Source organism: Leptodactylus fuscus, chromosome 1, assembly GCF_031893055.1.
Source record: "Leptodactylus fuscus isolate aLepFus1 chromosome 1, aLepFus1.hap2, whole genome shotgun sequence".
NCBI lineage: Eukaryota > Metazoa > Chordata > Amphibia > Anura > Leptodactylidae > Leptodactylus > Leptodactylus fuscus.
This window is the reverse complement of record NC_134265.1, coordinates 226,691,893-226,715,877: the sequence shown is the minus strand read 5'-3', so window position 1 is coordinate 226,715,877 and position 23,985 is coordinate 226,691,893. Positions and strand designations below refer to the sequence as shown.

General features: G+C 43.8%; 1 protein-coding gene across 1 annotated transcript in view; it reads right to left on the bottom strand.

Moving 5' to 3' along the window:
- Positions 1 to 23,985, bottom strand: part of BMP2K (BMP2 inducible kinase) — a 153,580-nt gene that overhangs the window by 72,141 nt on the left and 57,454 nt on the right. The window contains exon 3 of the mRNA XM_075284144.1: positions 2,455 to 2,560. Coding sequence (XP_075140245.1) covers positions 2,455 to 2,560 — 106 coding nt within the window. The remainder of the gene's footprint in view (positions 1 to 2,454; positions 2,561 to 23,985) is intronic.

Here is a 23,985-nt window from a genome sequence, read left to right as displayed (position 1 = left end):
AATATTCAATATTCGTTTCGAATAGCCCCATAATATTCGACTATTCGAACGAATATCGAACCCCATTATAGTCTACGGGGAAAAAATGCTCGTTTCAGGGGATCCCATTCTTCGTCATCAAGTCCACTATGACACCCCAGGAAATATTGACAAGACCCTGGAATGCAACTGGGACAGCAGGGGAAGCATGCCTGGGGGCATCTAACATGCCCAAGTCACTGTATTATGTTGGGATCCCTGTCAGCTTGTGATATGTGGGAGCTGACTTTTTCCCCATAGGAATGCATTGACCAGCGTTGATTAGCCAAATGCCATACAGAGTACAGCATTCAGTCAAGCAACGCTGGTTCTGCCGGAGGCTCGTCTGTGAGAAGGCAGAGTCTAAGATCAGACCAGAATGGAGACTGCTGTGGACCGCTCTTAGACTGCGCCTCCTCCGGCAGAACCAGCGTTGAATGGCCGAATGCTGTACTCTGTATGGCATTCGGCCAATCAATTCCTATGCCGAGATGTAGAGGAGCTGGCTGTGTGCTCAGCTCGGCTACTCAGGAGATGCAGCTGAGCTAAATGCACAGCCAGCACTGCTACACCGGAGTTGAAGCAGAGCTGGCCGTGCACTCAGCTTGGCTACTCCGGAGATGCAGCCAAGCTGAGCGCACGGCCAGCACTGCTACACCAGAGATGAAGCAGGGCTGGCCGTGTGCTCAGCTCAGCTACTCCGGAGATGCAGCTGAACTCAGCGCACGGCCAGCTCTGCTACACCGGAGATGAAGCAGAGCTGGCTGTGCACTCAGCTGCACACTCAGCTCTGCTGCATCTCAGATGTAGCAGAGCTGAGTGTGCGCTGAGCCCTGCTGCACACTCAGCTCTGCTGCATCTCAGATGTAGCAGTGCTGAGTGTGTGCTGAACCCTGCTGAACACTCAGCTCTGCTGCATCTCAGATGTAGCAGTGCTGAGTGTGTGCTGAACCCTGCTGCACACTCAGCTCTGCTGCATCAGAGATATAGCAGAGCTGAGTGTGCAGCAGGGTTCAGCACACACTCAGCTCTGCTACATCTGAGATGCAGCAGAGCTGAGTGTGCAGCAGGGTTCAGCGCATGGCCAGCTCTGCTTCATCTCCGGTGTAGCAGTGCTGGCCGTGCGCTCAGCTCGGCTGCATCTCCGGACTAGTCGAGCTAAGCACACAGCCAGCTCCTCTACATCTCGGCATAGGAATGCATTGACCAGAAATGATTGGCCGAATGCCATACAGAGTACAGCATTCGGCTAATCAACGCTGGTTCTGCTGGAGGAGGCAGAGTCTAAGATCGGTCCACACCAGTCTCCATTCTGGTCCAATCTTAGACTCCGCCTCCTCACAGACGAGCCTCCGGCAGAACCAGCTTTGATTGGCTGAATGCTGTACTCTGTATGGTATTCGGCCAATCAACGCTGGTCAATGCATTCCTATGGGAAAAAGTCAGCTCCCGCATATCGCAAGCTGACAGGGATCCCGACCAGATAGAGCCCCAAAGAGCTGTGTGAGTAACATTCCCACCTAAATAAAGGTAATCCCTAGCTAACCCTGGCTGTACATCTATCCCTGTCTCACAGTCATATAGTTCACAGTCTCATATGAACCGGATATTAAATCCACCATTCGTATAAATTGGAGGTCATCTGATTTAGCCAGCCAATTACTTTTTCCGATTTTTTTTCGATGCCTCCGTTGTCGTAATTCCTGTCCCACCCCCCGTGCACAGTTTTTGGTGCAAAAAAAAGCACATGGGAAGGTGGGAGGGGATACGAATTTTTAGTGTGTTTGCCTCGTGGTATTCGATTGGAATAGAATACCTCGAACAACCTGATATTCGATCGAATATATCTATTCGATCAAACAGTGTTCACTCATCTCTAAATAGGACTGTTGGCTCCCTCAAAAGTAGGAATGCACCAGAGCCAGACGCTTTATTGGCCCTTTATTCTAACAAATTCAAACACGTGTAACCACATCCTAAAGGGTGGTAACTTTCTGCCAGATATGCTTAGTGTTTTAAAGGTGATCACTAAGCTCAACAAAGAAAGTACCAACTCTACCAATTATTGACAGATCTCACCTTTAAATTTAGATATTAAGATTTTCACCTCCATATTAGCCTTACACTCAAATAGGCTTTATACCAGGGTGCCAAGCGCCGAATAATGTCTGTAAGCTAAGTAATATTGTATACGTAGCCCTATATGTAGGTATAACATTTAGTAATTTGCTCAGATGTTAAATTTACTTCTTTTGGGATGATATTTATTCTTGCTTTTCTTGACATGTCACGAGCTACATTTGTTGCTATTGCTGATATGTTATTATATGGTAATATCTTTCATTAAATACCTTTGAAACTAAAATAAAAAGGAACTGTGTGCTGCCCATATCACAGACAGCGCATGGCTTTGCATAATGGACAGTTCATGCTTACCTCTACAGTACTCCATAAGGATAAGGATCTCCCAAACATTATCACTAGCAGAGTTAATGGCACAGTCTAAATATCCAACAATATTCTTGTGGCCTGATAGCTCCTTCTGAAAAAAAATAAAATACATAATGTTTTAAAAAAATATTATAAACATCACAATAAGCATCATAAGTCACTACAAAACATACACTGGAGCGATACCAAATTGCACCATTGAGGCACAAGCAATTGTGTTCAGCTTACAAATTTTGACCTACTGTGACAGCTTGTTGTTCACACGGACATATTAGTACAGCATATTATCACATGAGGTGACAACCAGCTGAAGCAAAGATTTATTAGAATAATAGGTATTCCAGAGTTAATAACTATATTGACAGACACTAGAGCCCAGAGTGTATGAAGTCTTACGGTATGCATGGTTCTCTGCATTGTTAAAGGGATTAGATTTAAGCAAATTTGCCTAATGACATGTTGGAAAGGCTATTCTATCCCTACCTTTCTTATCTTGTATACCATGTCGTTTTTAAAATACAGACTTTATTCTTATATGCTAATTCTGTGCACAGAGGGGGTGTTCCTCCTGTGCTCCGAACACAGGACCATCATATTCAGCGTCCCACCTCCTCTGGCTGCTATGAGCCCCTTCATGTGACGTGATCCTTCTCTTCTTATCCTTCGCCGCATTAGCAACAGCACTTCTCACTACAGCACATGCAAATCGGATATCGGAATCGGATAGAATAGCCTTCCTAAAGGATATACCAACATGCCGTTAGGCAAATTTGCCTAAATCTAATGATAGAATCCCTTTAAATTGGTAGCCTCTTTCCAGCAAGTGGTGTATCTGGTACAGTAATCTTTACCATAATTTATACATAATTATTATATGAATCCTTTGTTTTCACAAAACAATGATAATATGAAAACCCGAATGTACATGGAACTCTAACAGATAAATGGGTTTGTACTTGGAGCTGCAGTATAAATTTGTACATTATATTCAATCAATAATTCTAGAAAACACACAAAATTCTAAAGCTTTTTATCTAGCTTCTATAGAAGCTGCTATACACATGGCATCATTTAACTAAAAAAAAAACAACACAAAATGCATTCTTCTTCAATGACATCAAACACCAAAGGCTAATAGTTGTTTTCCAGCCTCTAGGAATGATACAAAAATACAGGTTTCTTATGCCTGTACATGAATAGATTAAACATGAATCTAAAAAAAAAACTTACACAAAAATATGAATGTTTCCTAACAGCTTACACAAGTAGGACTCTCTTTTCATTATTAAAGGAGCTGAGGTAAGAGGTTGAAGGGATTCTATCATTAGAATCCCTTATTGAGGTAATACCACATCGGAATAGCCTTAAAGAAAAGCTATTCCTCCCCTCCCTTTATATTTCTGCTCCGCGCCGCCGTTCTGTTGATATTCCGTTTTTCCCCGGTATGTAAAGTAGTCTCCAAGACTGCACAAGTGGAACACCCCCTGTGCATAAATAGCAAAGGGGGCATCCTCTGTGCTGTCTGGAGACTCTCCAGTGACGCCTCAATCTTCTTCAGCCACGCCTCTCCACCACATCCTCTATATCGTCATCGCTGGGCCAAGCCTGCGCTCAGGATGGAAATTCTACGCATGCTCAGTCGGCTCTGCAATCGGGCTTTGGGCAGGGCTGACTACGCATGTTTATGCCGCTTACACGAGCGTTCTGTTACTTTAAGTGCCCATGGTAAAATGGCCGAAGAGACATACACAGTCAGTTCTGCCCAAAGCCCAATGACAGAACCAACTGAGCATGCGTTGGATTTCCATCCCGAGTGCAGTGTGATGACGACATGGAGGATGCAGCAGAGAGGTGTGGCTGAAGAAGATTGAGGCATTGCTGGAGAGTCTTCAGGCAGCACAGGGGACACCTTCTGTGCTGTCTGGAGACTCATTTGCGTAGCGGGAAAAAAACAGAATATCAACAGAACAGCAGCGTGATGCAAAATTATAAAGGTAGGGAACAAATATTAACTCAAAAAGGCACTCTAATGATAGAATCCCTTTAAGGAGAGTAGCAGTACAGTACATACAGCAAATTTTCCCATCTATCTAAACATGCATATAAACATCAATATTTTCTGTGTGTCTGTCGATCTTATTAGTTATGTAGTTATGAGTTCTGAATCATGCCTGACACTTCCCTTCTAAGATTACAGAGCTGAAATAGCACATCAGGCATCAAAACTAACTGTGCTTGTTGCTCAGGAATGTTGGGGGCAGTAGAAAAAATTACAGTCATCGATAGCCACATCCACCTTCATGCAACTTTGCAACCAACACAAATAATTTTTTGAAAAAAATACGCTAAAACACATATTTGCACCTAAAACTCATGTTCAATCTCAGATTCATATACAAAATACTTTTAAAATAATAGCTTATTGTGTATACAATGTGTATATATACTGTATGTACTGCAAACATCAACTACAACAAGAGCTCGGACTCCCAAAAACACGAATACAGAAGACAAGCAGGATTTTGCTGTTGTTCACTAATATGTTAAAAAGCTATACTGCACCTACCAAACTGTGACTGTGATACCAAAATCTAACTTTTTTCAGAGTACACAGCATACCGTATATAAAAACACAATTTAATAGTTCATATATACAACCACCTTCATTCAACTTTGCGGCAAACAGACTGCTAGCAAAAATTGCGCAATAATTCAAATTTGCCACTAAAGTGCGGCTCAAGAAATCCCTTTCTGCAAACATAATGTACTGTACATAAAACTGCAATATGTGAGGAGTTCATACATACCACACATGTATATATTTACAGGGGCGGGTGTTAAAGAATCGCCAAAATCGCAGAAATGTGCCATCCCATTTTGTGCATGCAAATTAAATAGGACTTTACATAAAAATGTTATTTTCCATCCCCCTATAAAAATTTTAGCCATCTATACCTTCATTTCTAGTGATAATCGTTATTACTATTATTTTAGTGTGTAACGGACATCACTAGAGACGTATTTCACTGTAGAAAGCTCAGGTATAGACAGGACAGGGATTGGGTGAAATGTAAACTTTATTTGCGACTTTATGTATATGTTGTGTAAGTGTTCGGTGCGACTTTTTTTTTTTTGGCGCTGCGACCTGGACAATGGTAAACGTCTGGGTCACAGCGCCAATAAACTTCCTGGTTATGTTCAGGAGGTATAACATAAGAATACCCCACTAGTAAAGCTCAGGGGGAATTACATTATAACTGTATATGACAATCAGAGACAAATGTATAGTATACGCTCTGATTGGCAGGAGAAGGGTTAATAGGAACAATAGAGTCCCTGCCACCCCCCTCCTGCTGTCACATACAAGATATGCAGAGAGTCAGATTGTTTCACTGTCTCTCTCTCTCTGCTGAACTGCTCGTGTCCCTCTTCCTTTCTTGTTAAAGATCGCAAATTCCTTGCTTAGACAGGAGCGGGGGGACACTTTGGAGCCCTATATCTTTTGACTGCATCAACATATCTTGATGCTTATACACAACTAAATATAGGGCAAAAATTGGCAAAGCAATATAAATAGAACACTATGCTAAAAAAGCGCACTGCCACAGAAAATGTTTAGCAAAAAATATATAAAGCTTTATTTAAATACATTTTAAAACATATATAAGACAGAAATAATGAATGGGGTGATACAACCAAACAAAACAATGAAGGCCCAAGATGGAATACTAATGGTTGATGATGAATAAATGACACTTATATTACATATATATAAGGATATGTGAAACATCCATAGTTTCTAAAGTGCATATATAACATATAGTTTTTTAAAGTGCAAATATTCTGTGAAATAACATGATACCAAGTGGTAAATTACCTATGGGTGGACCTTCATGTAATGAACGCACCCCGACGCGCGTTTCGCCACTACAGTGGCTTCGTCAGGGGGAAAAAAAGATGATGCTTTCTTGATATCTTGATGCTTTCAATTGCATTTTAAAGAGGAGGATCTCATCTTTAAAATGATATCAAGAACCCGATGATTGGATGTACAGTTTTGGAGCAATTCACTATTAAAACGCTGTCGGGAATTGAGATCTGCAGTTGGATCTCAATGCCAAATAGTGTTTTCAACAGTGAATCCCTCCAAGACTGTAAGTAAAATCATCAAGTCCCTGGTATCATTTTAAAGATGAGAGTCTCTTCTTTAAAATGCATTTTAAAGCATCAAGATATGTTGATGCAGTCCAGAGATTTCGGCATTAGTAGGGAGGACGTAGTAACTACATCCTCCGCTACTGAAGTGCCACCTTGGGAGCACGTATAGCTACGTGCCTGGCGATGAAAGGGTTAAAGGGGTTGTCCCATGAAAAGCATCCTATCTATACTGCTAGTTTATGTGGATTTAAGACTTTTCCTAAATACATTGCTTTATCAAAACTGTTTTGTTTGGCCGCTATCATAATTTATTCACTTCACTGTTGACACTGCATTTCTATGGCCACTTGGCTTATATGCTCATTTCCCAAGTGACTAGCTGCCTGCTCTCAGGGGAGGAGGGAGGGGCTGACAAGCAATGGAGCTCCTCAGATAGGGGAGGGGGGAGGTGAGAGCTCCGGGATTACTGTGCTGTCTATCTTCAGCTTTTCCACTTATCAGTCGGTTTAATTGAATTATTCTTGAGTCAATAAGTTTTCCCAGTTTTTTGTGGTAAATTTAGGGGCCTCGGCTTATATTCAGGTCGGCTTATACTCGAGTGTATATGGTATATTCTTGCTTATGAGCACTGGTGGCACACAATGTAGACATGCCATGTAATGCAGTCTCTATGTATGTAGCTTTGCAATGTGCACGAGGCCTAGGATCATTCATGTGGTCTAGACCAGGAACACAGTGCCCAGCTAAACCAGGTTCCCACTGAACTGAACTCACAAAATCATAAAGATTTAGGATACTGTGACGACTGTAGCTCTACTGTGCTGAACATACCACATCATGTAAGTATGCAGTTGTCTTGGCATCATAAACCACTATGATACTGTCAGATCAGTTCAGACAAGCTGCAGTTGGGCTGGGAAATGCGATTGTCACTCAGACCGTATTTCCCAGCCTGGACAAGGTCATGTGAACTGACCCCTGCTTACTTACATACAAAGCTTGCCTATTAGAAAAAAACACAGTTTCTGTTTAGTTAAAAGTCTTTTCACATCCTATGGACATGCTTAGCTTTCCTGATGTGTACATATAAATATGTGATGTGAAAATAGCCAAAGACCTGAAGTGCTGCAGATATATATATATATATATATATATATATATATATATATATATATATATATATAATCACTGCAGCACTTTGAATCACTTGGGGCATGTTACTAAAGAAACACGTCACCCACAAGGTACAACCCGTTAGTTACAATGGAGATTTCTAAATTAATACAATTATTACAAATTTCTAGAAAGTTCAATTTTTAGAAATTGCCTGATGCCATAACGTACACTGGCTCTTGTGTTAGTCAGACACACATTATGTGCAAGATGCATTGAAACAAGCAAAGGACCAGTAAAAAGTGGAGGAATAGAAGTAATAATTTATCATACTAAAACATTAGCCCAGAGTTTATATATTATTGTTTAATTAGGAGGTATTTAATAAATTCAGGCAGTTTTGCAGATTTTTTTCAACTAATATGCATAGTCTCATGAATGCGGTGGCCACCTAGCCACACAGTTTCTAAAGAGCACCTATGAAACAGAAAGTCTATTTTCATAGAAGAAACCAAAGGAAGAAAGCCAACCATAAACAAATGCAAACAGTGTGGTTGGATTTTACAGCGGAAAAGCAGACTAAATTAAGGAAAATTCAATTACACGATTTTGATAAAAGAAATAAAAATAATACACCTCATTCAATGCAAAATAGTTCATAAAGAAGGCAAATATATAAAAAAAAAAACTCCCACAACAACAGTAATCATTTTATTATTGTTGGGGCATAAAGTTCACATGGTTCATTGAGAATAATATAGTCAATGCAATCCATGGTGACTCTTAACAAAAAAAAAAAAAAAAAAAAAAAAAAAAAAGAAGGAACCGTGGGTTTTTGTAATTTGCCATGACCCTGTATGTGAAAACCTTCATGTTTTAAACCTTCACTCCTCCATGGTAATATGTATCATTTTAACAGCATAATAGTGAAACATTTATCTTCAGGCTGTACATATACATGTTTCTAGTAGTCATCTGTACATTTGCTGCACTGTACATGTATGTGATGACCACTTACAGCTGTTTTGCTCTCCACCCTAGTTTCACTCTCAGTATGAGTACACACTACTCTCACTTTCAGGGACGCTCTACAGAAATTAAAATAAAAACATCCAAATAAGCCCCGGAGGTTTACAGTCATCTCAAAAATCCCCTCCACAGTGTATTTGTTTAATAATTCTATAGATCAAAAAGCCATAACATTAAGAGGTGTAGTCCAGGGGCTTCAAACGCTTTTTCACCAAGGGCCACAAGTAATGGGTAATAGTTTCCTTATTATCTTCCCCCTACAGGTAACGGTACCCTTATAGGTAATAGTGGCCCCTGCACATAGGTAATTGTGTCCCAATTGTCTCCCCACTCAGGTAATAGTCTCCCCCACACATACATATTGGTTATCTCATAGGTAATAGTTCTCCTATCACATACAGTCCATGTCCTCCTGGCTACACTGTCACCTACACTATGGTACCATAAGCGGGAACTTGAAGCGGACGATAGCATGGCCTAAAAGAAATTTTAAAAAGTGCCCCTACACTGTATAATGCCCCCTTTACTGGCCCACACAGTATATTGTCTCCCTTTACTGGTCCCCACACAGCATAACACCCTTTACTATCCCCAACACATAACATAACCCATAATAAGTGGCTTTAGTAACCACTCTTAATGATAATGATCTGAGCATTAATTTCATTTCCTCCATGACAGATATTTCAGTGGATTTTTTTGGATTTGAAAAATCCAGTGGTAGGAAGATTTGCAAACAACTACTAGAGATGACTATGAAAACTTCCATCGGGCACATACCAAGAAACAGATCCCGGTGGGTCCGATCTATTGGCTTAGATGCAACTGCTCAGACCTGGTTGAATTTAAACACCATGCATCAGAAAAGACCACGAGATTCGAGGATCAGGGATACCCACATCAGATATTTTCTCGTGCATATCAAAGATCGAGAGAGACGCACAGGCAACAACTGTTGACCTCAAGAATACAATTTAAAGATAATCAACTTCACTTTGTTACTGGATACATCAATGGGATCAGCTGAGATCTTTTCTTTAAACATTTAACATTAAACCTATACTTCGGAGAAGCCCTTTTTGATGGTGAGACGGCACCGAATCTGAATGATAGATTGACTCAGAGCCACTTTACGAGAGATGTGCTTAATAGGCTCACATTCATGTGAAGATTGCAATATATATAGGGTCATGGTACCCACATTGACTTTCATCAATCCCAATTACATATATTTTTTCCCCGAATGAAAACTTAATCCACATAAAAAACGGTTACCTTAGGAAACCAACGATAGACTATAATGGAGAGAAAAGTGCTGCTTCCAGGACTTTTGCCTCTGCATATTTCATACATATAGGGGAACGGAATGGCCTGAACGCAGATGTAAACTGGGTCTTATAGGAACATAGGACTTCTTTTCTGGAACAAGTTTTTATGTTCCACTTATTGACAGAAGTGAGTTTCTCGTACACTTTAGGGTGTATGGTTCATTTGGAATATTAGACTATTTTTATTAATTTATTTAAGCACTATGACAAAATCTCACTATTAATATCCAAATATACACATATAATTAGTTTTGTAGCACTAGTGTATAGTGTTGTTACTAGAGATGAGCGAACACTAAAATGTTCGAGGTTCGAAATTCGATTCGAACAGCCGCTCAATGTTCGTGTGTTCGAACGGGTTTCGAACCCCATTATAGTCTATGGGGAACAGATACTCGTTAAGGGGGAAACCCAAATCCGTGTCTGGAGGGTCACCAAGTCCACTATGACACCCCAGGAAATGATGCCAACACCTCTGGAATGACACTGGGACAGCAGGGGAAGCATGTCTGGGGGCATCTAACACACCAAAGACCCTCTATTACCCCAACATCACAGCCTAACAACTACACACTTTACACACTCAATACCACCTCTCTGACAGTAGGAAAACACCTTGAAACATGTGTATTTGGCACTTGCAGTGAGGAGAGCTTGTCACCAGCAGTGAATTTGGCCCTTGTAGTAAGTTGAGGTTGGCACCAACATTTGTTTTGAAAATCAGGGTGGATTGAGCCTCTAACCAGCAGAGTTTGGGCAAATTCATGGTGGAGGGAGCCTCTAAACACCCCAGTTTGGGCAAATTCATGGTGGAGGAAGCCTCTAAAAACCCCAGTTTGGACCAATTCATGGTGGAGGGAGCCTCTAACCAGCCCAGTTTGGGCAAATTCATGGTGGAGGGAGCCTCTAAAAAACCCAGTTTGGACCAATTCATGGTGGAGGGAGCCTCTAACCAGCCCAGTTTGGGCAAATTCATGGTGGAGGGAGCCTCTAACCAGCCCAGTTTGGACCAATTAATGGTGGAGGGAGCCTCTAACCAGCCCAGTTTGGACCAATTAATGGTGGAGGGAGCCTCTAACCACCCCAGTTTGGACCAATTCATGGTGGAGGGAGCCTCTAAACAGCCAAGTTTGGACCAATTCATGGTGGAGGGAGCCTCTAAAAACCCCAGTTTGGACCAATTCATGGTGGAGGGAGCCTCTAACCAGCCCAGTTTGGGCAAATTCATGGTGGAGGGAGCCTCTAAACAGGCCAGTTTGGGCAAATTCATGGTGGAGGGAGCCTCTAAACAGCCCAGTTTGGGCAAATTCATGGTGGAGGGAGCCTCTAAACAGCCCAGTTTGGGCAAATTCATGGTGGAGGGAGCCTCTAACCAGCCCAGTTTGGACCAATTAATGGTGGAGGGAGCCTCTAAACAGCCAAGTTTTGGGAAATTCATGGTGGAGGGAGCCTCTAACCAGCCCAGTTTGGACCAATTAATGGTGGAGGGAGCCTCTAAACAGCCAAGTTTTGGGAAATTCATGGTGGAGGGAGCCTCTAACCAGCCCAGTTTGGACCAATTCATGGTGGAGGGAGCCTCTAAACAGCCAAGTTTGGACCAATTCATGGTGGAGGGAGCCTCTAAAAACCCCAGTTTGGACCAATTCATGGTGGAGGGAGCCTCTAACCAGCCCAGTTTGGGCAAATTCATGGTGGAGGGAGCCTCTAAACAGCCCAGTTTGGGCAAATTCATGGTGGAGGGAGCCTCTAACCAGCCCAGTTTGGACCAATTAATGGTGGAGGGAGCCGCTAAACAGCCCAGTTTGGGCAAATTCATGGTGGAGGGAGCCTCTAAACAGCCCAGTTTGGACCAATTCATGGTGGAAGGAGCCTCTAAAAAACCCAGTTTGGACCAATTCATGGTGGAGGGAGCCTCTAAACAGCCCAGTTTGGGCAAATTCATGGTGGAGGGAGCCTCTAACCAGCCCAGTTTGGACCAATTAATGGTGGAGGGAGCCTCTAAACAGCCAAGTTTTGGGAAATTCATGGTGGAGGGAGCCTCTAACCAGCCCAGTTTGGACCAATTAATGGTGGAGGGAGCCTCTAAACAGCCAAGTTTTGGGAAATTCATGGTGGAGGGAGCCTCTAACCAGCCCAGTTTGGACCAATTCATGGTGGAGGGAGCCTCTAAACAGCCAAGTTTGGACCAATTCATGGTGGAGGGAGCCTCTAAAAACCCCAGTTTGGACCAATTCATGGTGGAGGGAGCCTCTAACCAGCCCAGTTTGGGCAAATTCATGGTGGAGGGAGCCTCTAAACAGCCCAGTTTGGGCAAATTCATGGTGGAGGGAGCCTCTAACCAGCCCAGTTTGGACCAATTAATGGTGGAGGGAGCCGCTAAACAGCCCAGTTTGGGCAAATTCATGGTGGAGGGAGCCTCTAACCAGCCCAGTTTGGACCAATTAATGGTGGAGGGAGCCTCTAAACAGCCAAGTTTTGGGAAATTCATGGTGGAGGGAGCCTCTAACCAGCCCAGTTTGGACCAATTAATGGTGGAGGGAGCCTCTAAACAGCCAAGTTTTGGGAAATTCATGGTGGAGGGAGCCTCTAACCAGCCCAGTTTGGACCAATTAATGGTGGAGGGAGCCGCTAAACAGCCCAGTTTGGGCAAATTCATGGTGGAGGGAGCCTCTAAACAGCCCAGTTTGGACCAATTCATGGTGGAGGGAGCCTCTAAAAAACCCAGTTTGGACCAATTCATGGTGGAGGGAGCCTCTAAACAGCCCAGTTTGGGCAAATTCATGGTGGAGGGAGCCTCTAACCAGCAGAGTTGTGGGAAAGCAGGGTGGAGGGAGCCTCTAACCAGCAGAGTTGGTGGAAATCAGGGTGGAGGGAGCCTCTAACCAGCAGAGTTGGGGGAAATCATGTTGGAGGGAGCCTAGTATTAGCAGAATTGTGCAACGCTTATGGTGGATGAGTATGAGGATGCGGAGGAATTGGAGAGGTTGAGTACAGACATGGAGTTTCATGTTGGGGTGCTTTACACAGGTGGGCACAAAAATGAAGGCTCTATCCAGTGGTGGTTCATTTTTATCAAAGTGAGCCGGTCGGCACTCTCAGCTGACAGACGGGTGCGCTTGTCAGTGATGATGCCACCGGCTGCACTGAACACCCTCTCAGATAGGACGCTGGCGGCAGGACAGGACAGCACCTCCAAGGCATATACGGCAAGTTCAAGCCACAGGTCCAACTTCGACACCCAATACGTGTAGGGCGCAGAGGGGTCGGAGAGGACAGGGCTGTGGTCGGAAAGGTATTCCCGCAACATGCGCCTATACTTCTCAGGCCTGGTGACACTAGGACCCTCCGTGGCGGCACTTTGGCGAGGGGGTGCCATCAAGGTGTCCCAGACCTTAGACAGTGTGCCCCTCGTTTGTGTGGACCGGTGAGAACTTGGTTGCCTACTGGAGGAACTGCCCTCCCTGCCGCCAACGTCACATGCTGGAAACATCTCCATCATATTCTGCACCAATTGCCTGTGGCAAGCATTGATGCGATTGGCCCTCCCCTCTACCGGAATAAAAGACGAGATGTTGTTTTTATACCGGGGGTCAAGGATAGCAAAGATCCAGTACTGGTTGTCCTCCATGATTTTGACAATACGCTTGTCGGTTGTAAAGCACCCCAACATGAACTCAGCCATGTCTGCCACAGTGTTAGTTGGCATGACTCCTCTGGCCCCACCGGAAAGTTCAATCTCCATTTCCTCCTCATCCTCCATGTCTACCCATCCGCGCTGCAACAATGGGACGATTCGAAGTTGCCCGGAAGCCTCCTGTATCACCATCACATCATCGGACAACTCTTCTTCCTCCTCCTCCTCCTCCTCCTCCTCCTCCTCCATTAAACGCAGTGAAGCGGACAGATGTGTGGACCTACTCTCCAGCTGTGACGGATCGGATGCTATCCCTAACTCCTCTGTGTGATCTGAGTTATCCCTGATGTCAATCAGGGATTCTCTCAGAACACACAAGAGCGGGATTGTAAGGCTCACCATCGCATCCTCAGAGCTCACCCTCCTTGTGGACTCCTCAAAGACCCGTAGGATGTCACAAAGGTCTCTCATCCATGGCCACTCATGGATGTGAAACTGAGGCAGCTGACTTTGTGGCACCCTAGGGTTTTGTAGCTGGTATTCCATCAAAGGTCTCTGCTGCTCAACCACTCTATTCAACATCTGAAACGTTGAGTTCCAGCGTGTGGGGACGTCGCACAAAAGCCGGTGTTGTGGCACATGCAGGCGTTGCTGGAGAGATTTTAAGCTAGCAGCGGCTACTGTCGACTTGCGAAAGTGGGCGCACATGCGCCGCACTTTCACCAGTAGCTCTGGAACATTGGGGTAGCTCTTTAGGAAACGTTGCACCACTAGGTTGAAGACGTGGGCCAGGCATGGAACATGTTGGAGTCCGGCAAGCTCCAGAGCTGCTACCAGGTTCCGGCCGTTATCACAAACGACCATGCCTGGGCCCAGGTGCAGCGGCTCAAACCATATTGCCGTCTCATCGAGGAGGGCATCCCTCACCTCGGAGGCAGTGTGCTGTCTGTCCCCCAAGCTGATCAGCTTCAGCACAGCCTGCTGACGTCTACCAACGCCAGTGCTGCAACGTTTCCAACTCGTAGCTGGGGTCAATCTAACAGCGGAGGAGGAGGCGGTGGCGGAGGAGGAGGCGGTGGCGGAGGAGGAGGCGGTAGAGGAGGAGGAGGAGGGGGGTGTTCTTCTCGTGTCCCTGCCAGGAATGTTAGGCGGGGAGACGAGGTACACCGGGCCAGTTTGGGAAGCAGTCCCAGCCTCAACTACATTCACCCAGTGTGCCGTCAGTGAAATGTAGCGTCCCTGTCCGCATGCACTTGTCCACGCGTCGGTGGTCAAGTGGACCTTTGTGCAAAGCGCGGAACTAAGGGCCCGCCTGATGTTGAGTGACACGTGCTGGTGCAAGGCGGGGACGGCACACCGGGAGAAGTAGTGACGGCTAGGGACGGCATAGCGAGGTGCCGCAGTTGCCATCAGGTCCAGGAAGGCGGGAGTTTCAACAAGCCGGAACGCCAACATCTCCTGGGCCAGCAGTTTAGCGATGTTGGCGTTCAAGGCTTGCGCGTGTGGGTGGTTAGCAGTGTATTTCTGCCGCCGCTCCAATGTCTGAGAGATGGTGGGTTGTTGTAAAGAAACGCCTGATGGTGCCTTTGATGGTGCAGGAGAAGGAGATAAGACAGGACCAGGGGAGGATGAGGTAGAAGTCAACAAAGTGGCGGAGGCAGATGAAGTGGTGTCCTGGCTCGTCCTCTGGAGTGCATCGCCAGCACAGTCAGCAGTGGCAGTGGCAGAGGCAGAGGCAGTGGCAGAGGCAGTGGCAGTGGCGTGAACGGCAGGCGGCCTTTGTCCTGCCGTTGCTGCCTGCCACTGATTCCAGTGCTTGGATTCCAAATGACGGCGCATTGAAGTGGTGGACAGGTTGCTCTTCTCAGAGCCCCTAATCAATTTCGAGAGGCAAATTGTGCAGACAACACTATATCTGTCCTCGGCGCATTCCTTGAAAAAACTCCACACCTTCGAGAAACGTGCCCTCGAGGTGGGAGTTTTTCGGGGCTGGGTACGAACTGGAACATCTTGGGAGATTCCGGGTGTGGCCTGGCTTCGCCTAAGCTGCTGACCTCTGCCTCTGCCTCTAGCTACCCTTTTTGGTGCTGCACCTGCCTCAACATCCACACTACTTTCCCCGCTTGACATCCCCCCTGTCCAGGTCGGGTCAGTGTCCTCATCATCCACCACTTCCTCTTCCAACTCCTGTCTCATCTCCTCCTCCCGCACAATGCGCCGGTCAACTGGATGCCCTGACGGCAACTGCGTCACATCATCGTCGATGAGGGTGGGTTGCTGGTCATCCACCACCAAATCGAACGGAGATGGAGGAGACTCTAGTGTTTGAGCATCTGGACACAGATGCTCCTCTGTTAGGTTCGTGGAATCGTGACGTGGAGAGGCAGGTTGAGGGACAATGAAAGGAGCGGAGAACAGCTCTGGGGAGCAGGGACAGTTTGGGTTATTGTTCTGTAAAGCTTCGGAATTTTGGGAGGAAGGAAGACAAGACTGTTGGGTAATAGGAGGAGAGGAGGCAGAGTCTGACTGGCTGCTGGACAATGTGCTGTAAGCGTTCTCTGACAGCCATTGCAAGACCTGTTCCTGGTTCTCGGGCCTACTAAGGTTTGTACCCTGCAGTTTAGTTAATGTGGCAAGCAACCCTGGCACTGTGGAGTGGCGCAATGCTTGCTGCCCCACAGGAGTAGGCACGGGACGCCCTGTGGCTTCACTGCTACCTTGCTCCCCAGAACCATTCCCCCGACCTCGCCCACGGCCTCGTCCACGTCCCTTTCCGGGAGCCTTGCGCATTTTGAATTCCTAGTTAGAAATTGGCACTGTATACCAGTAGTAAAAATTGTGGGTGCACGTAACCCCAATATATTCTTTGAATTCCCAGTCAGACACTGGCACTATATGGCAGTAGCAAGAAATGAGGGTATTTGTATTCCCAATATATTCTTTGAATTCCCAGTCAGACAATGGCACTGTATACCAGTAGTAAAAATTGTGGGTGCACGTAACCCCAATATATTCTTTGAATTACCAGTCAGAAACTGGCACTATATGGCAGTAGCAAGAAATGAGGGTATTTGTAACCCCAATATATTCTTTGAATTCCCAGTCAGACAATGGCACTGTATACCAGTAGTAAAAATTGTGGGTGCACGTAACCCCAATATATTCTTTGAATTCCCAGTCAGACACTGGCACTATATGGCAGTAGCAAGAAATGAGGGTATTTGTATTCCCAATATACTCTTTGAATTCCCAGTCAGACAATGGCACTGTATACCAGTAGTAAAAATTGTGGGTGCACGTAACCCCAATATATTCTTTGAATTACCAGTCAGAAACTGGCACTATATGGCAGTAGCAAGAAATGAGGGTATTTATAACCCCAATATATTCTTTGAATTCCCAGTCAGACAATGGCACTGTATACCAGTAGTAAAAATTGTGGGTGCACGTAACCCCAATATATTCTTTGAATTACCAGTCAGAAACTGGCACTATATGGCAGTAGCAAGAAATGAGGGTATTTATAACCCCAATATATTCTTTGAATTCCCAGTCAGACAATGGCACTGTATACCAGTAGTAAAAATTGTGGGTGCACGTAACCACAATATATTCTTTGAATTACCAGTCAGAAACTGGCACTATATGGCAGTAGCAAGAAATGAGGGTATTTATAACCCCAATATATTCTTTGAATTCCCAGTCAGACAATGGCACTGTATACCAGTAGTAAAAATTGTGGGTGCACGTAACCCCAATATATTCTTTGAATTACCAGTCAGAAACTGGCACTATATGGCAGTAGCAAGAAATGAGGGTATTTGTATTCCCAATATATTCTTTGAATTCCCAGTCAGACACTGGCACTATATGGCAGTAGCAAGAAATGAGGGTATTTGTATTCCCAATATATTCTTTGAATTCCCAGTCAGACAATGGCACTGTATACCAGTAGTAAAAATTGTGGGTGCACGTAACCCCAATATATTCTTTGAATTACCAGTCAGAAACTGGCACTATATGGCAGTAGCAAGAAATGAGGGTATTTATAACCCCAATATATTCTTTGAATTCCCAGTCAGACAATGGCACTGTATACCAGTAGTAAAAATTGTGGGTGCACGTAACCCCAATATATTCTTTGAATTCCCAGTCAGACACTGGCACTATATGGCAGTAGCAAGAAATGAGGGTATTTGTATTCCCAATATATTCTTTGAATTCCCAGTCAGACAATGGCACTGTATACCAGTAGTAAAAATTGTGGGTGCACGTAACCCCAATATATTCTTTGAATTCCCAGTCAGACACTGGCACTATATGGCAGTAGCAAGAAATGAGGGTATTTGTATTCCCAATATACTCTTTGAATTCCCAGTCAGACAATGGCACTGTATACCAGTAGTAAAAATTGTGGGTGCACGTAACCCCAATATATTCTTTGAATTACCAGTCAGAAACTGGCACTATATGGCAGTAGCAAGAAATGAGGGTATTTATAACCCCAATATATTCTTTGAATTCCCAGTCAGACAATGGCACTGTATACCAGTAGTAAAAATTGTGGGTGCACGTAACCCCAATATATTCTTTGAATTACCAGTCAGAAACTGGCACTATATGGCAGTAGCAAGAAATGAGGGTATTTATAACCCCAATATATTCTTTGAATTCCCAGTCAGACAATGGCACTGTATACCAGTAGTAAAAATTGTGGGTGCACGTAACCCCAATATATTCTTTGAATTCCCAGTCAGACACTGGCACTATATGGCAGTAGCAAGAAATGAGGGTATTTGTATTCCCAATATATTCTTTGAATTCCCAGTCAGACAATGGCACTGTATACCAGTAGTAAAAATTGTGGGTGCACGTAACCCCAATATATTCTTTGAATTCCCAGTCAGAAACTGGCACTATATGGCAGTAGCAAGAAATGAGGGTATTTGTATTCCCAATATATTCTTTGAATTCCCAGTCAGACAATGGCACTGTATACCAGTAGTAAAAATTGTGGGTGCACGTAACCCCAATATATTCTTTGAATTACCAGTCAGAAACTGGCACTATATGGCAGTAGCAAGAAATGAGGGTATTTATAACCCCAATATATTCTTTGAATTCCCAGTCAGACAATGGCACTGTATACCAGTAGTAAAAATTGTGGGTGCACGTAACCCCAATATATTCTTTGAATTCCCAGTCAGACACTGGCACTATATGGCAGTAGCAAGAAATGAGGGTATTTGTATTCCCAATATATTCTTTGAATTCCCAGTCAGACAATGGCACTGTATACCAGTAGTAAAAATTGTGGGTGCACGTAACCCCAATATATTCTTTGAATTCCCAGTCAGAAACTGGCACTATATGGCAGTAGCAAGAAATGAGGGTATTTGTATTCCCAATATATTCTTTGAATTCCCAGTCAGACAATGGCACTGTATACCAGTAGTAAAAATTGTGGGTGCACGTAACCCCAATATATTCTTTGAATTCCCAGTCAGACACTGGCACTATATGGCAGTAGCAAGAAATGAGGGTATTTGTATTCCCAATATATTCTTTGAATTCCCAGTCAGACAATGGCACTGTATACCAGTAGTAAAAATTGTGGGTGTATATAGCCCCAATTCTATTGCTAGGGGACTTGCAGGGTATTTCTGGGGTGAAGGTGGGGGGGCACACCGTTGGAACGGGTATCGGGGTATATATCGGGTATACGGGAATACACTGACAGTGTATTCCATTCAGGATCCTGGGAAAGCTGGGTTGCGGCGATTGAGCCCGTCAGTGCCACGTTACACTGACAAGCTTCTCCCTGGAATTTAGCTCTTACAAGAGCTGTTGGTTGTCTTCTCCTTCCTATCCTAGCCTGTCCCTGCCTACCCAGAATCTAAGCCCTAGCTAGCTGGACGGAAACCTCCGTCCTCGGTGAATTGCAAGCTCAGAATGACGCGAAGCTGGGCGTCGCTGTTCTTTTAAATTAGAGGTCACATGTTTTCGGCAGCCAATGGGTTTTGCCTACTTTTTTCAACGTCACCGGTGTCGTAGTTCCTGTCCCACCTACCCTGCGCTGTTATTGGAGCAAAAAAGGCGCCAGGGAAGGTGGGAGGGGAATCGAGTAATGGCGCACTTTACCACGCGGTGTTCGATTCGATTCGAACATGCCGAACAGCCTAATATCCGATCGAACATGAGTTCGATAGAACACTGTTCGCTCATCTCTAGTTGTTACTAGGGAGGCACATATTAGATTGTACTGTTTTCACTGGGTGTTTGCTTTTTGGGATTGGATGTAGGATTTATGTGTAATAATGTTATGATTAGTATGGATATTTTATCTATTTTTGAGGTATAACAAATGATTTAAATAATTAATAATAGTAATTAATAATATATTTATTTAATTAAAAAATATATATTTAAATGTTTTTTTCCTCTCTGCTTTATCAAATACTAAATTGTATTACGGAGAGTCTATTTTTTTCCTATAGATGGAAATTGGGATTCTTTCTGAACCAAGATGGTCATCCTACAAAGAGTTTTTGGATAGTGGATTTTTTTTGAAGTAGTAGCAATGAATATACAGTAGTGATGAGCATATAGTGAGGGATGAGTAGGTTATTTGTTTATTGGGGTTGATATCTATACACATATCTGTCTTTAACCCATTTCTGACATCAGTGGTACTATCACAGCGGATGTTGGGTCTTTCAAGATGGTGGCTGCTCTGCTGCAGCACTGCCACCACAACTATCAGGTCTCCGCTGTAATGTATAGCAGAGAACCAGAGCTAATGCCCACGAAGATGTTGGCCAGGTGTAATTCATAACATTTTCTAGTGCCTAACCGGACTGGTCAGATGCACCACACACAATGTACAGTAGATATGACAAATGGTTGGTGGTAAAGCTTTGCCAACATAAAATAACAACTAACAGAAAATAACATTAGAAGTACAGATTTATTTTGGAACTTATATTATTAAAGGATATACAGTCACAAAAATTAGTATTTCTTGCTGCAAGGTATCTAGACTGAAGTAGAACAAGGTGAATCTTAGCTTGAACAAGTGATGAAGGATAAGAAACTTGCATTTTTCCACGTATAGCTGACTTTCTGTAAACTGTTTTTAGAAAATATTTGCTGATCTGACATAGCAGCTATCAACAATACGTCTGAATGACTCAAAGAGGAAGCAAGTGCATGAAAGATGAAGGCCTAGAGCTATAAATACAGTGCAATGGTAACACTGAGGTATCAGCATGAAACCCACCGTCATTCCTCTGGATAGAACAGCAAAACTATTTCTCTCAACTCAACACAAAAATAAATATTAATACATCCGACAACTATTGATTTAACACAGTGGTTCTTAACCAGGGTTCGATCGAACCCTAGGCCATATGCACGGTTCATTTTGTGTACCAGTAAAAAAAAACATATACCTATGACTTGAATTTGGAAATAAATCATATTTGATTTATCACTAAAGAAGGGTTCGGTGAATGTGCATATGAAACTGGTGGGTTCGGTACCTCAAACAAGGTTAAGAACCACTGGTTTAACAGTTAAACACAGTCAAAACTATCCAGCAAAAGAATATCCAAAATGTACATGCAACCTTGTCTGCAATGTCAACTGTGGATAAAGGGCATACAGTATACGTAAGGTTTCCAAGTGAGCCTGTGCCCATGACAGGGATGGCAAAGCCATAAGCATCAAAGCTTATAAAAGTGAATTTCCAGACTCCCCATCATTAACGCTCTTATCACCAGGGTTATACATAAAATGGATGTCTTCTAGTCCCCCATGATTTCCATATTGTGGCCAGGTATTGTACTTGCTTGCTTCTGTTTTCAGACACAAGTAGATCATCTATCCATAATAGGGGAATCATAGCTGGGTTTCCGAAAAGTGTCAGAACACAGAAAGTCCCTACATTTATGGCCACATCCACTGGCAAGCTAACAAGATAAAAGATTGTCACCTCAAAGATGGTTACAGAAAACAATCTATCATTTATGTGTGTAAATTTAAATATGGTTATGTCCAGCGGAAAACCCCTTTAAATTTGTATAGTAAATGCATTGTTTTGTATCACATGAGGCAAAAGGAAAAAATTTACATTTTCCGTTTAAATGGTAACACTGTTATTAATGGTAGTTGTGTCATGTATCATGTTATACATAGATGTGATAATATTCAGTGACTTTCAGGCTATGTGCAGTTACCAGCGATGTAAGAGATACAGACACAACTGCTTATCCTACAGTACCTCTCTTAGACCAGAGCTTGTGTCCTAGTCTAATAGTTTATAACTAGAGATGAGCGAGTAGTGTTCGATCGAGTAGGTGTTCGATCGAATACTACGGTATTCAAAATACTCGTACTCGATCGAACACTACTAGCTGTTCGAAGTTTAAGGTTCGATGGAGAACCAGCGTTGATTGGCAGAATGCTATACAGTCGGCCAATCAACTCTGGTTCTTCTCTTACCTTTAGAAGTCTTCTCCGTGCAGCTTCCCCGCAGCGTCTTCCGGCTGGAATTCACTCTGCCTAGGCATCCGGCCTAGGCAGAGCCGACTGCGCATGCGCGGGCATGCCCACACATGCGCAGTCGGCTCTGCTCAGGCGTCGGGCCGGGCAGAGCCGACCACGCATGCGCAGTCGGCTCTGCCTAGGCCCCGATGCCTAGGCAGAGTGAATTCCAGACGGAAGATGCCGCGGGGGCACTGCGCCGGGAGAAGACTTCAAGGGGAATCCAGCCCGACCGTCACTCGTGGACTTGGTAAGTATAATTTTATCGAATGTTGCGTACCCCTGAAACGAGCATTTCCCCCCATAGAGTATAATGGGGTTCTAAATCCGTTCGAACAGCCCAACAGTGGCAGTGCGGCTGTTCGAATCGGATTTTGAACCTCGGACATTTTAGTGTTCGCTCATCTCTATTTATAACCATTCCATGGGATATATGAAACTTTGAGACTCATGGAGGTCTTACATTTCAAATCACCAGAATCAGGGTCCCATGTTCTCCTAGCCACAAAACTGCAGCCACAGATAACAGAGAGCTGTACTCAACTATCTATGTAGCTGTGCGCATTAAGTAACTAAGAATTGCAGCTTATATTCCTTGGGAAAAAACAATCCAGAATGTTGGAATTCAACAGACAAGATAATTTATTATGCTAACATCCACTGAGGAGAGCGGTCATAGGCATACACATTGGATCACTGGTCAATTCAGTTGAAAAAGACCAAGTTTCATCTAAAGTGTATGGGCACATTTAGGCTGCATGCACAACGTAGAGCGGAGAGGATATGGATGACTGAATCTGTTGTTTCTGTTATGTCAGGGTCAAAACTAAAATAAATTATCAACTGAAGCTGCAAAACTTCAGAATATAGAGGTGAGAGATTCACCCTTGCATCATAAATGTAGATTTTCAATGTATATTTCACAGAAAATAGCCTTTCAATTCAATGCATCATCAGAAAATGGCCTTTTTACTTCAATAAAAAGCAACATGACTTGACATTTTTTAAATAATATGTTTAATTTGACTTGTCATTATCTTTAATTATGTAAAATATTGAAATGAGCACACAGCCAATTTGAAAACAATAGGAGTGAATGAGTGCGTTCACGTCTGCTTCTTTGATGGACAGAAATAATGGTCTGCTAAAAAATGCGACATTCTATCTTTGACCATTTTGATAAGGACTTGTAAATACACCCATAGGATTTCATGGGTATTGAAAGCAGGCATACAATAGCCATTCATATCATGTGACCATTTTTTAGTCATGTAAAAAAATTCCAGAAACGAATTCCACACTTCCGGAAACGAAGCATCACCTATACTAATCCCCCCCTTCCTTCCCGTCATATTTGCCTATTTTCAGTCTTCAGTTTTCTGGCATGAAGTGTTGGTTCCTCTGCTTCTGCTGATGCCTGCACAATACAGTTTATTGTACACTCGCCAGCAGAAGTAAAGAGCACATGCCACACTTGTGCAGAAAGTCCACAGAAGAAGATGCTGGTGGGACGAAGAAACTGATCTCCAGGACACAGAAGACAGGTAAATATGATTGGGGGGGGGGGGGAGGGATTGGGGCTGAGTTAGGTAGGTAGGTAGATAGGGCTAGTAGACCGTGGGCTATCTAGGGAAACAGGGAGGGGGTGTGAGAGAGGGAGTGAGAGGGGGCTCATGGGAGTTGTAGGCTAGGTAAGCATGTAAACAAATG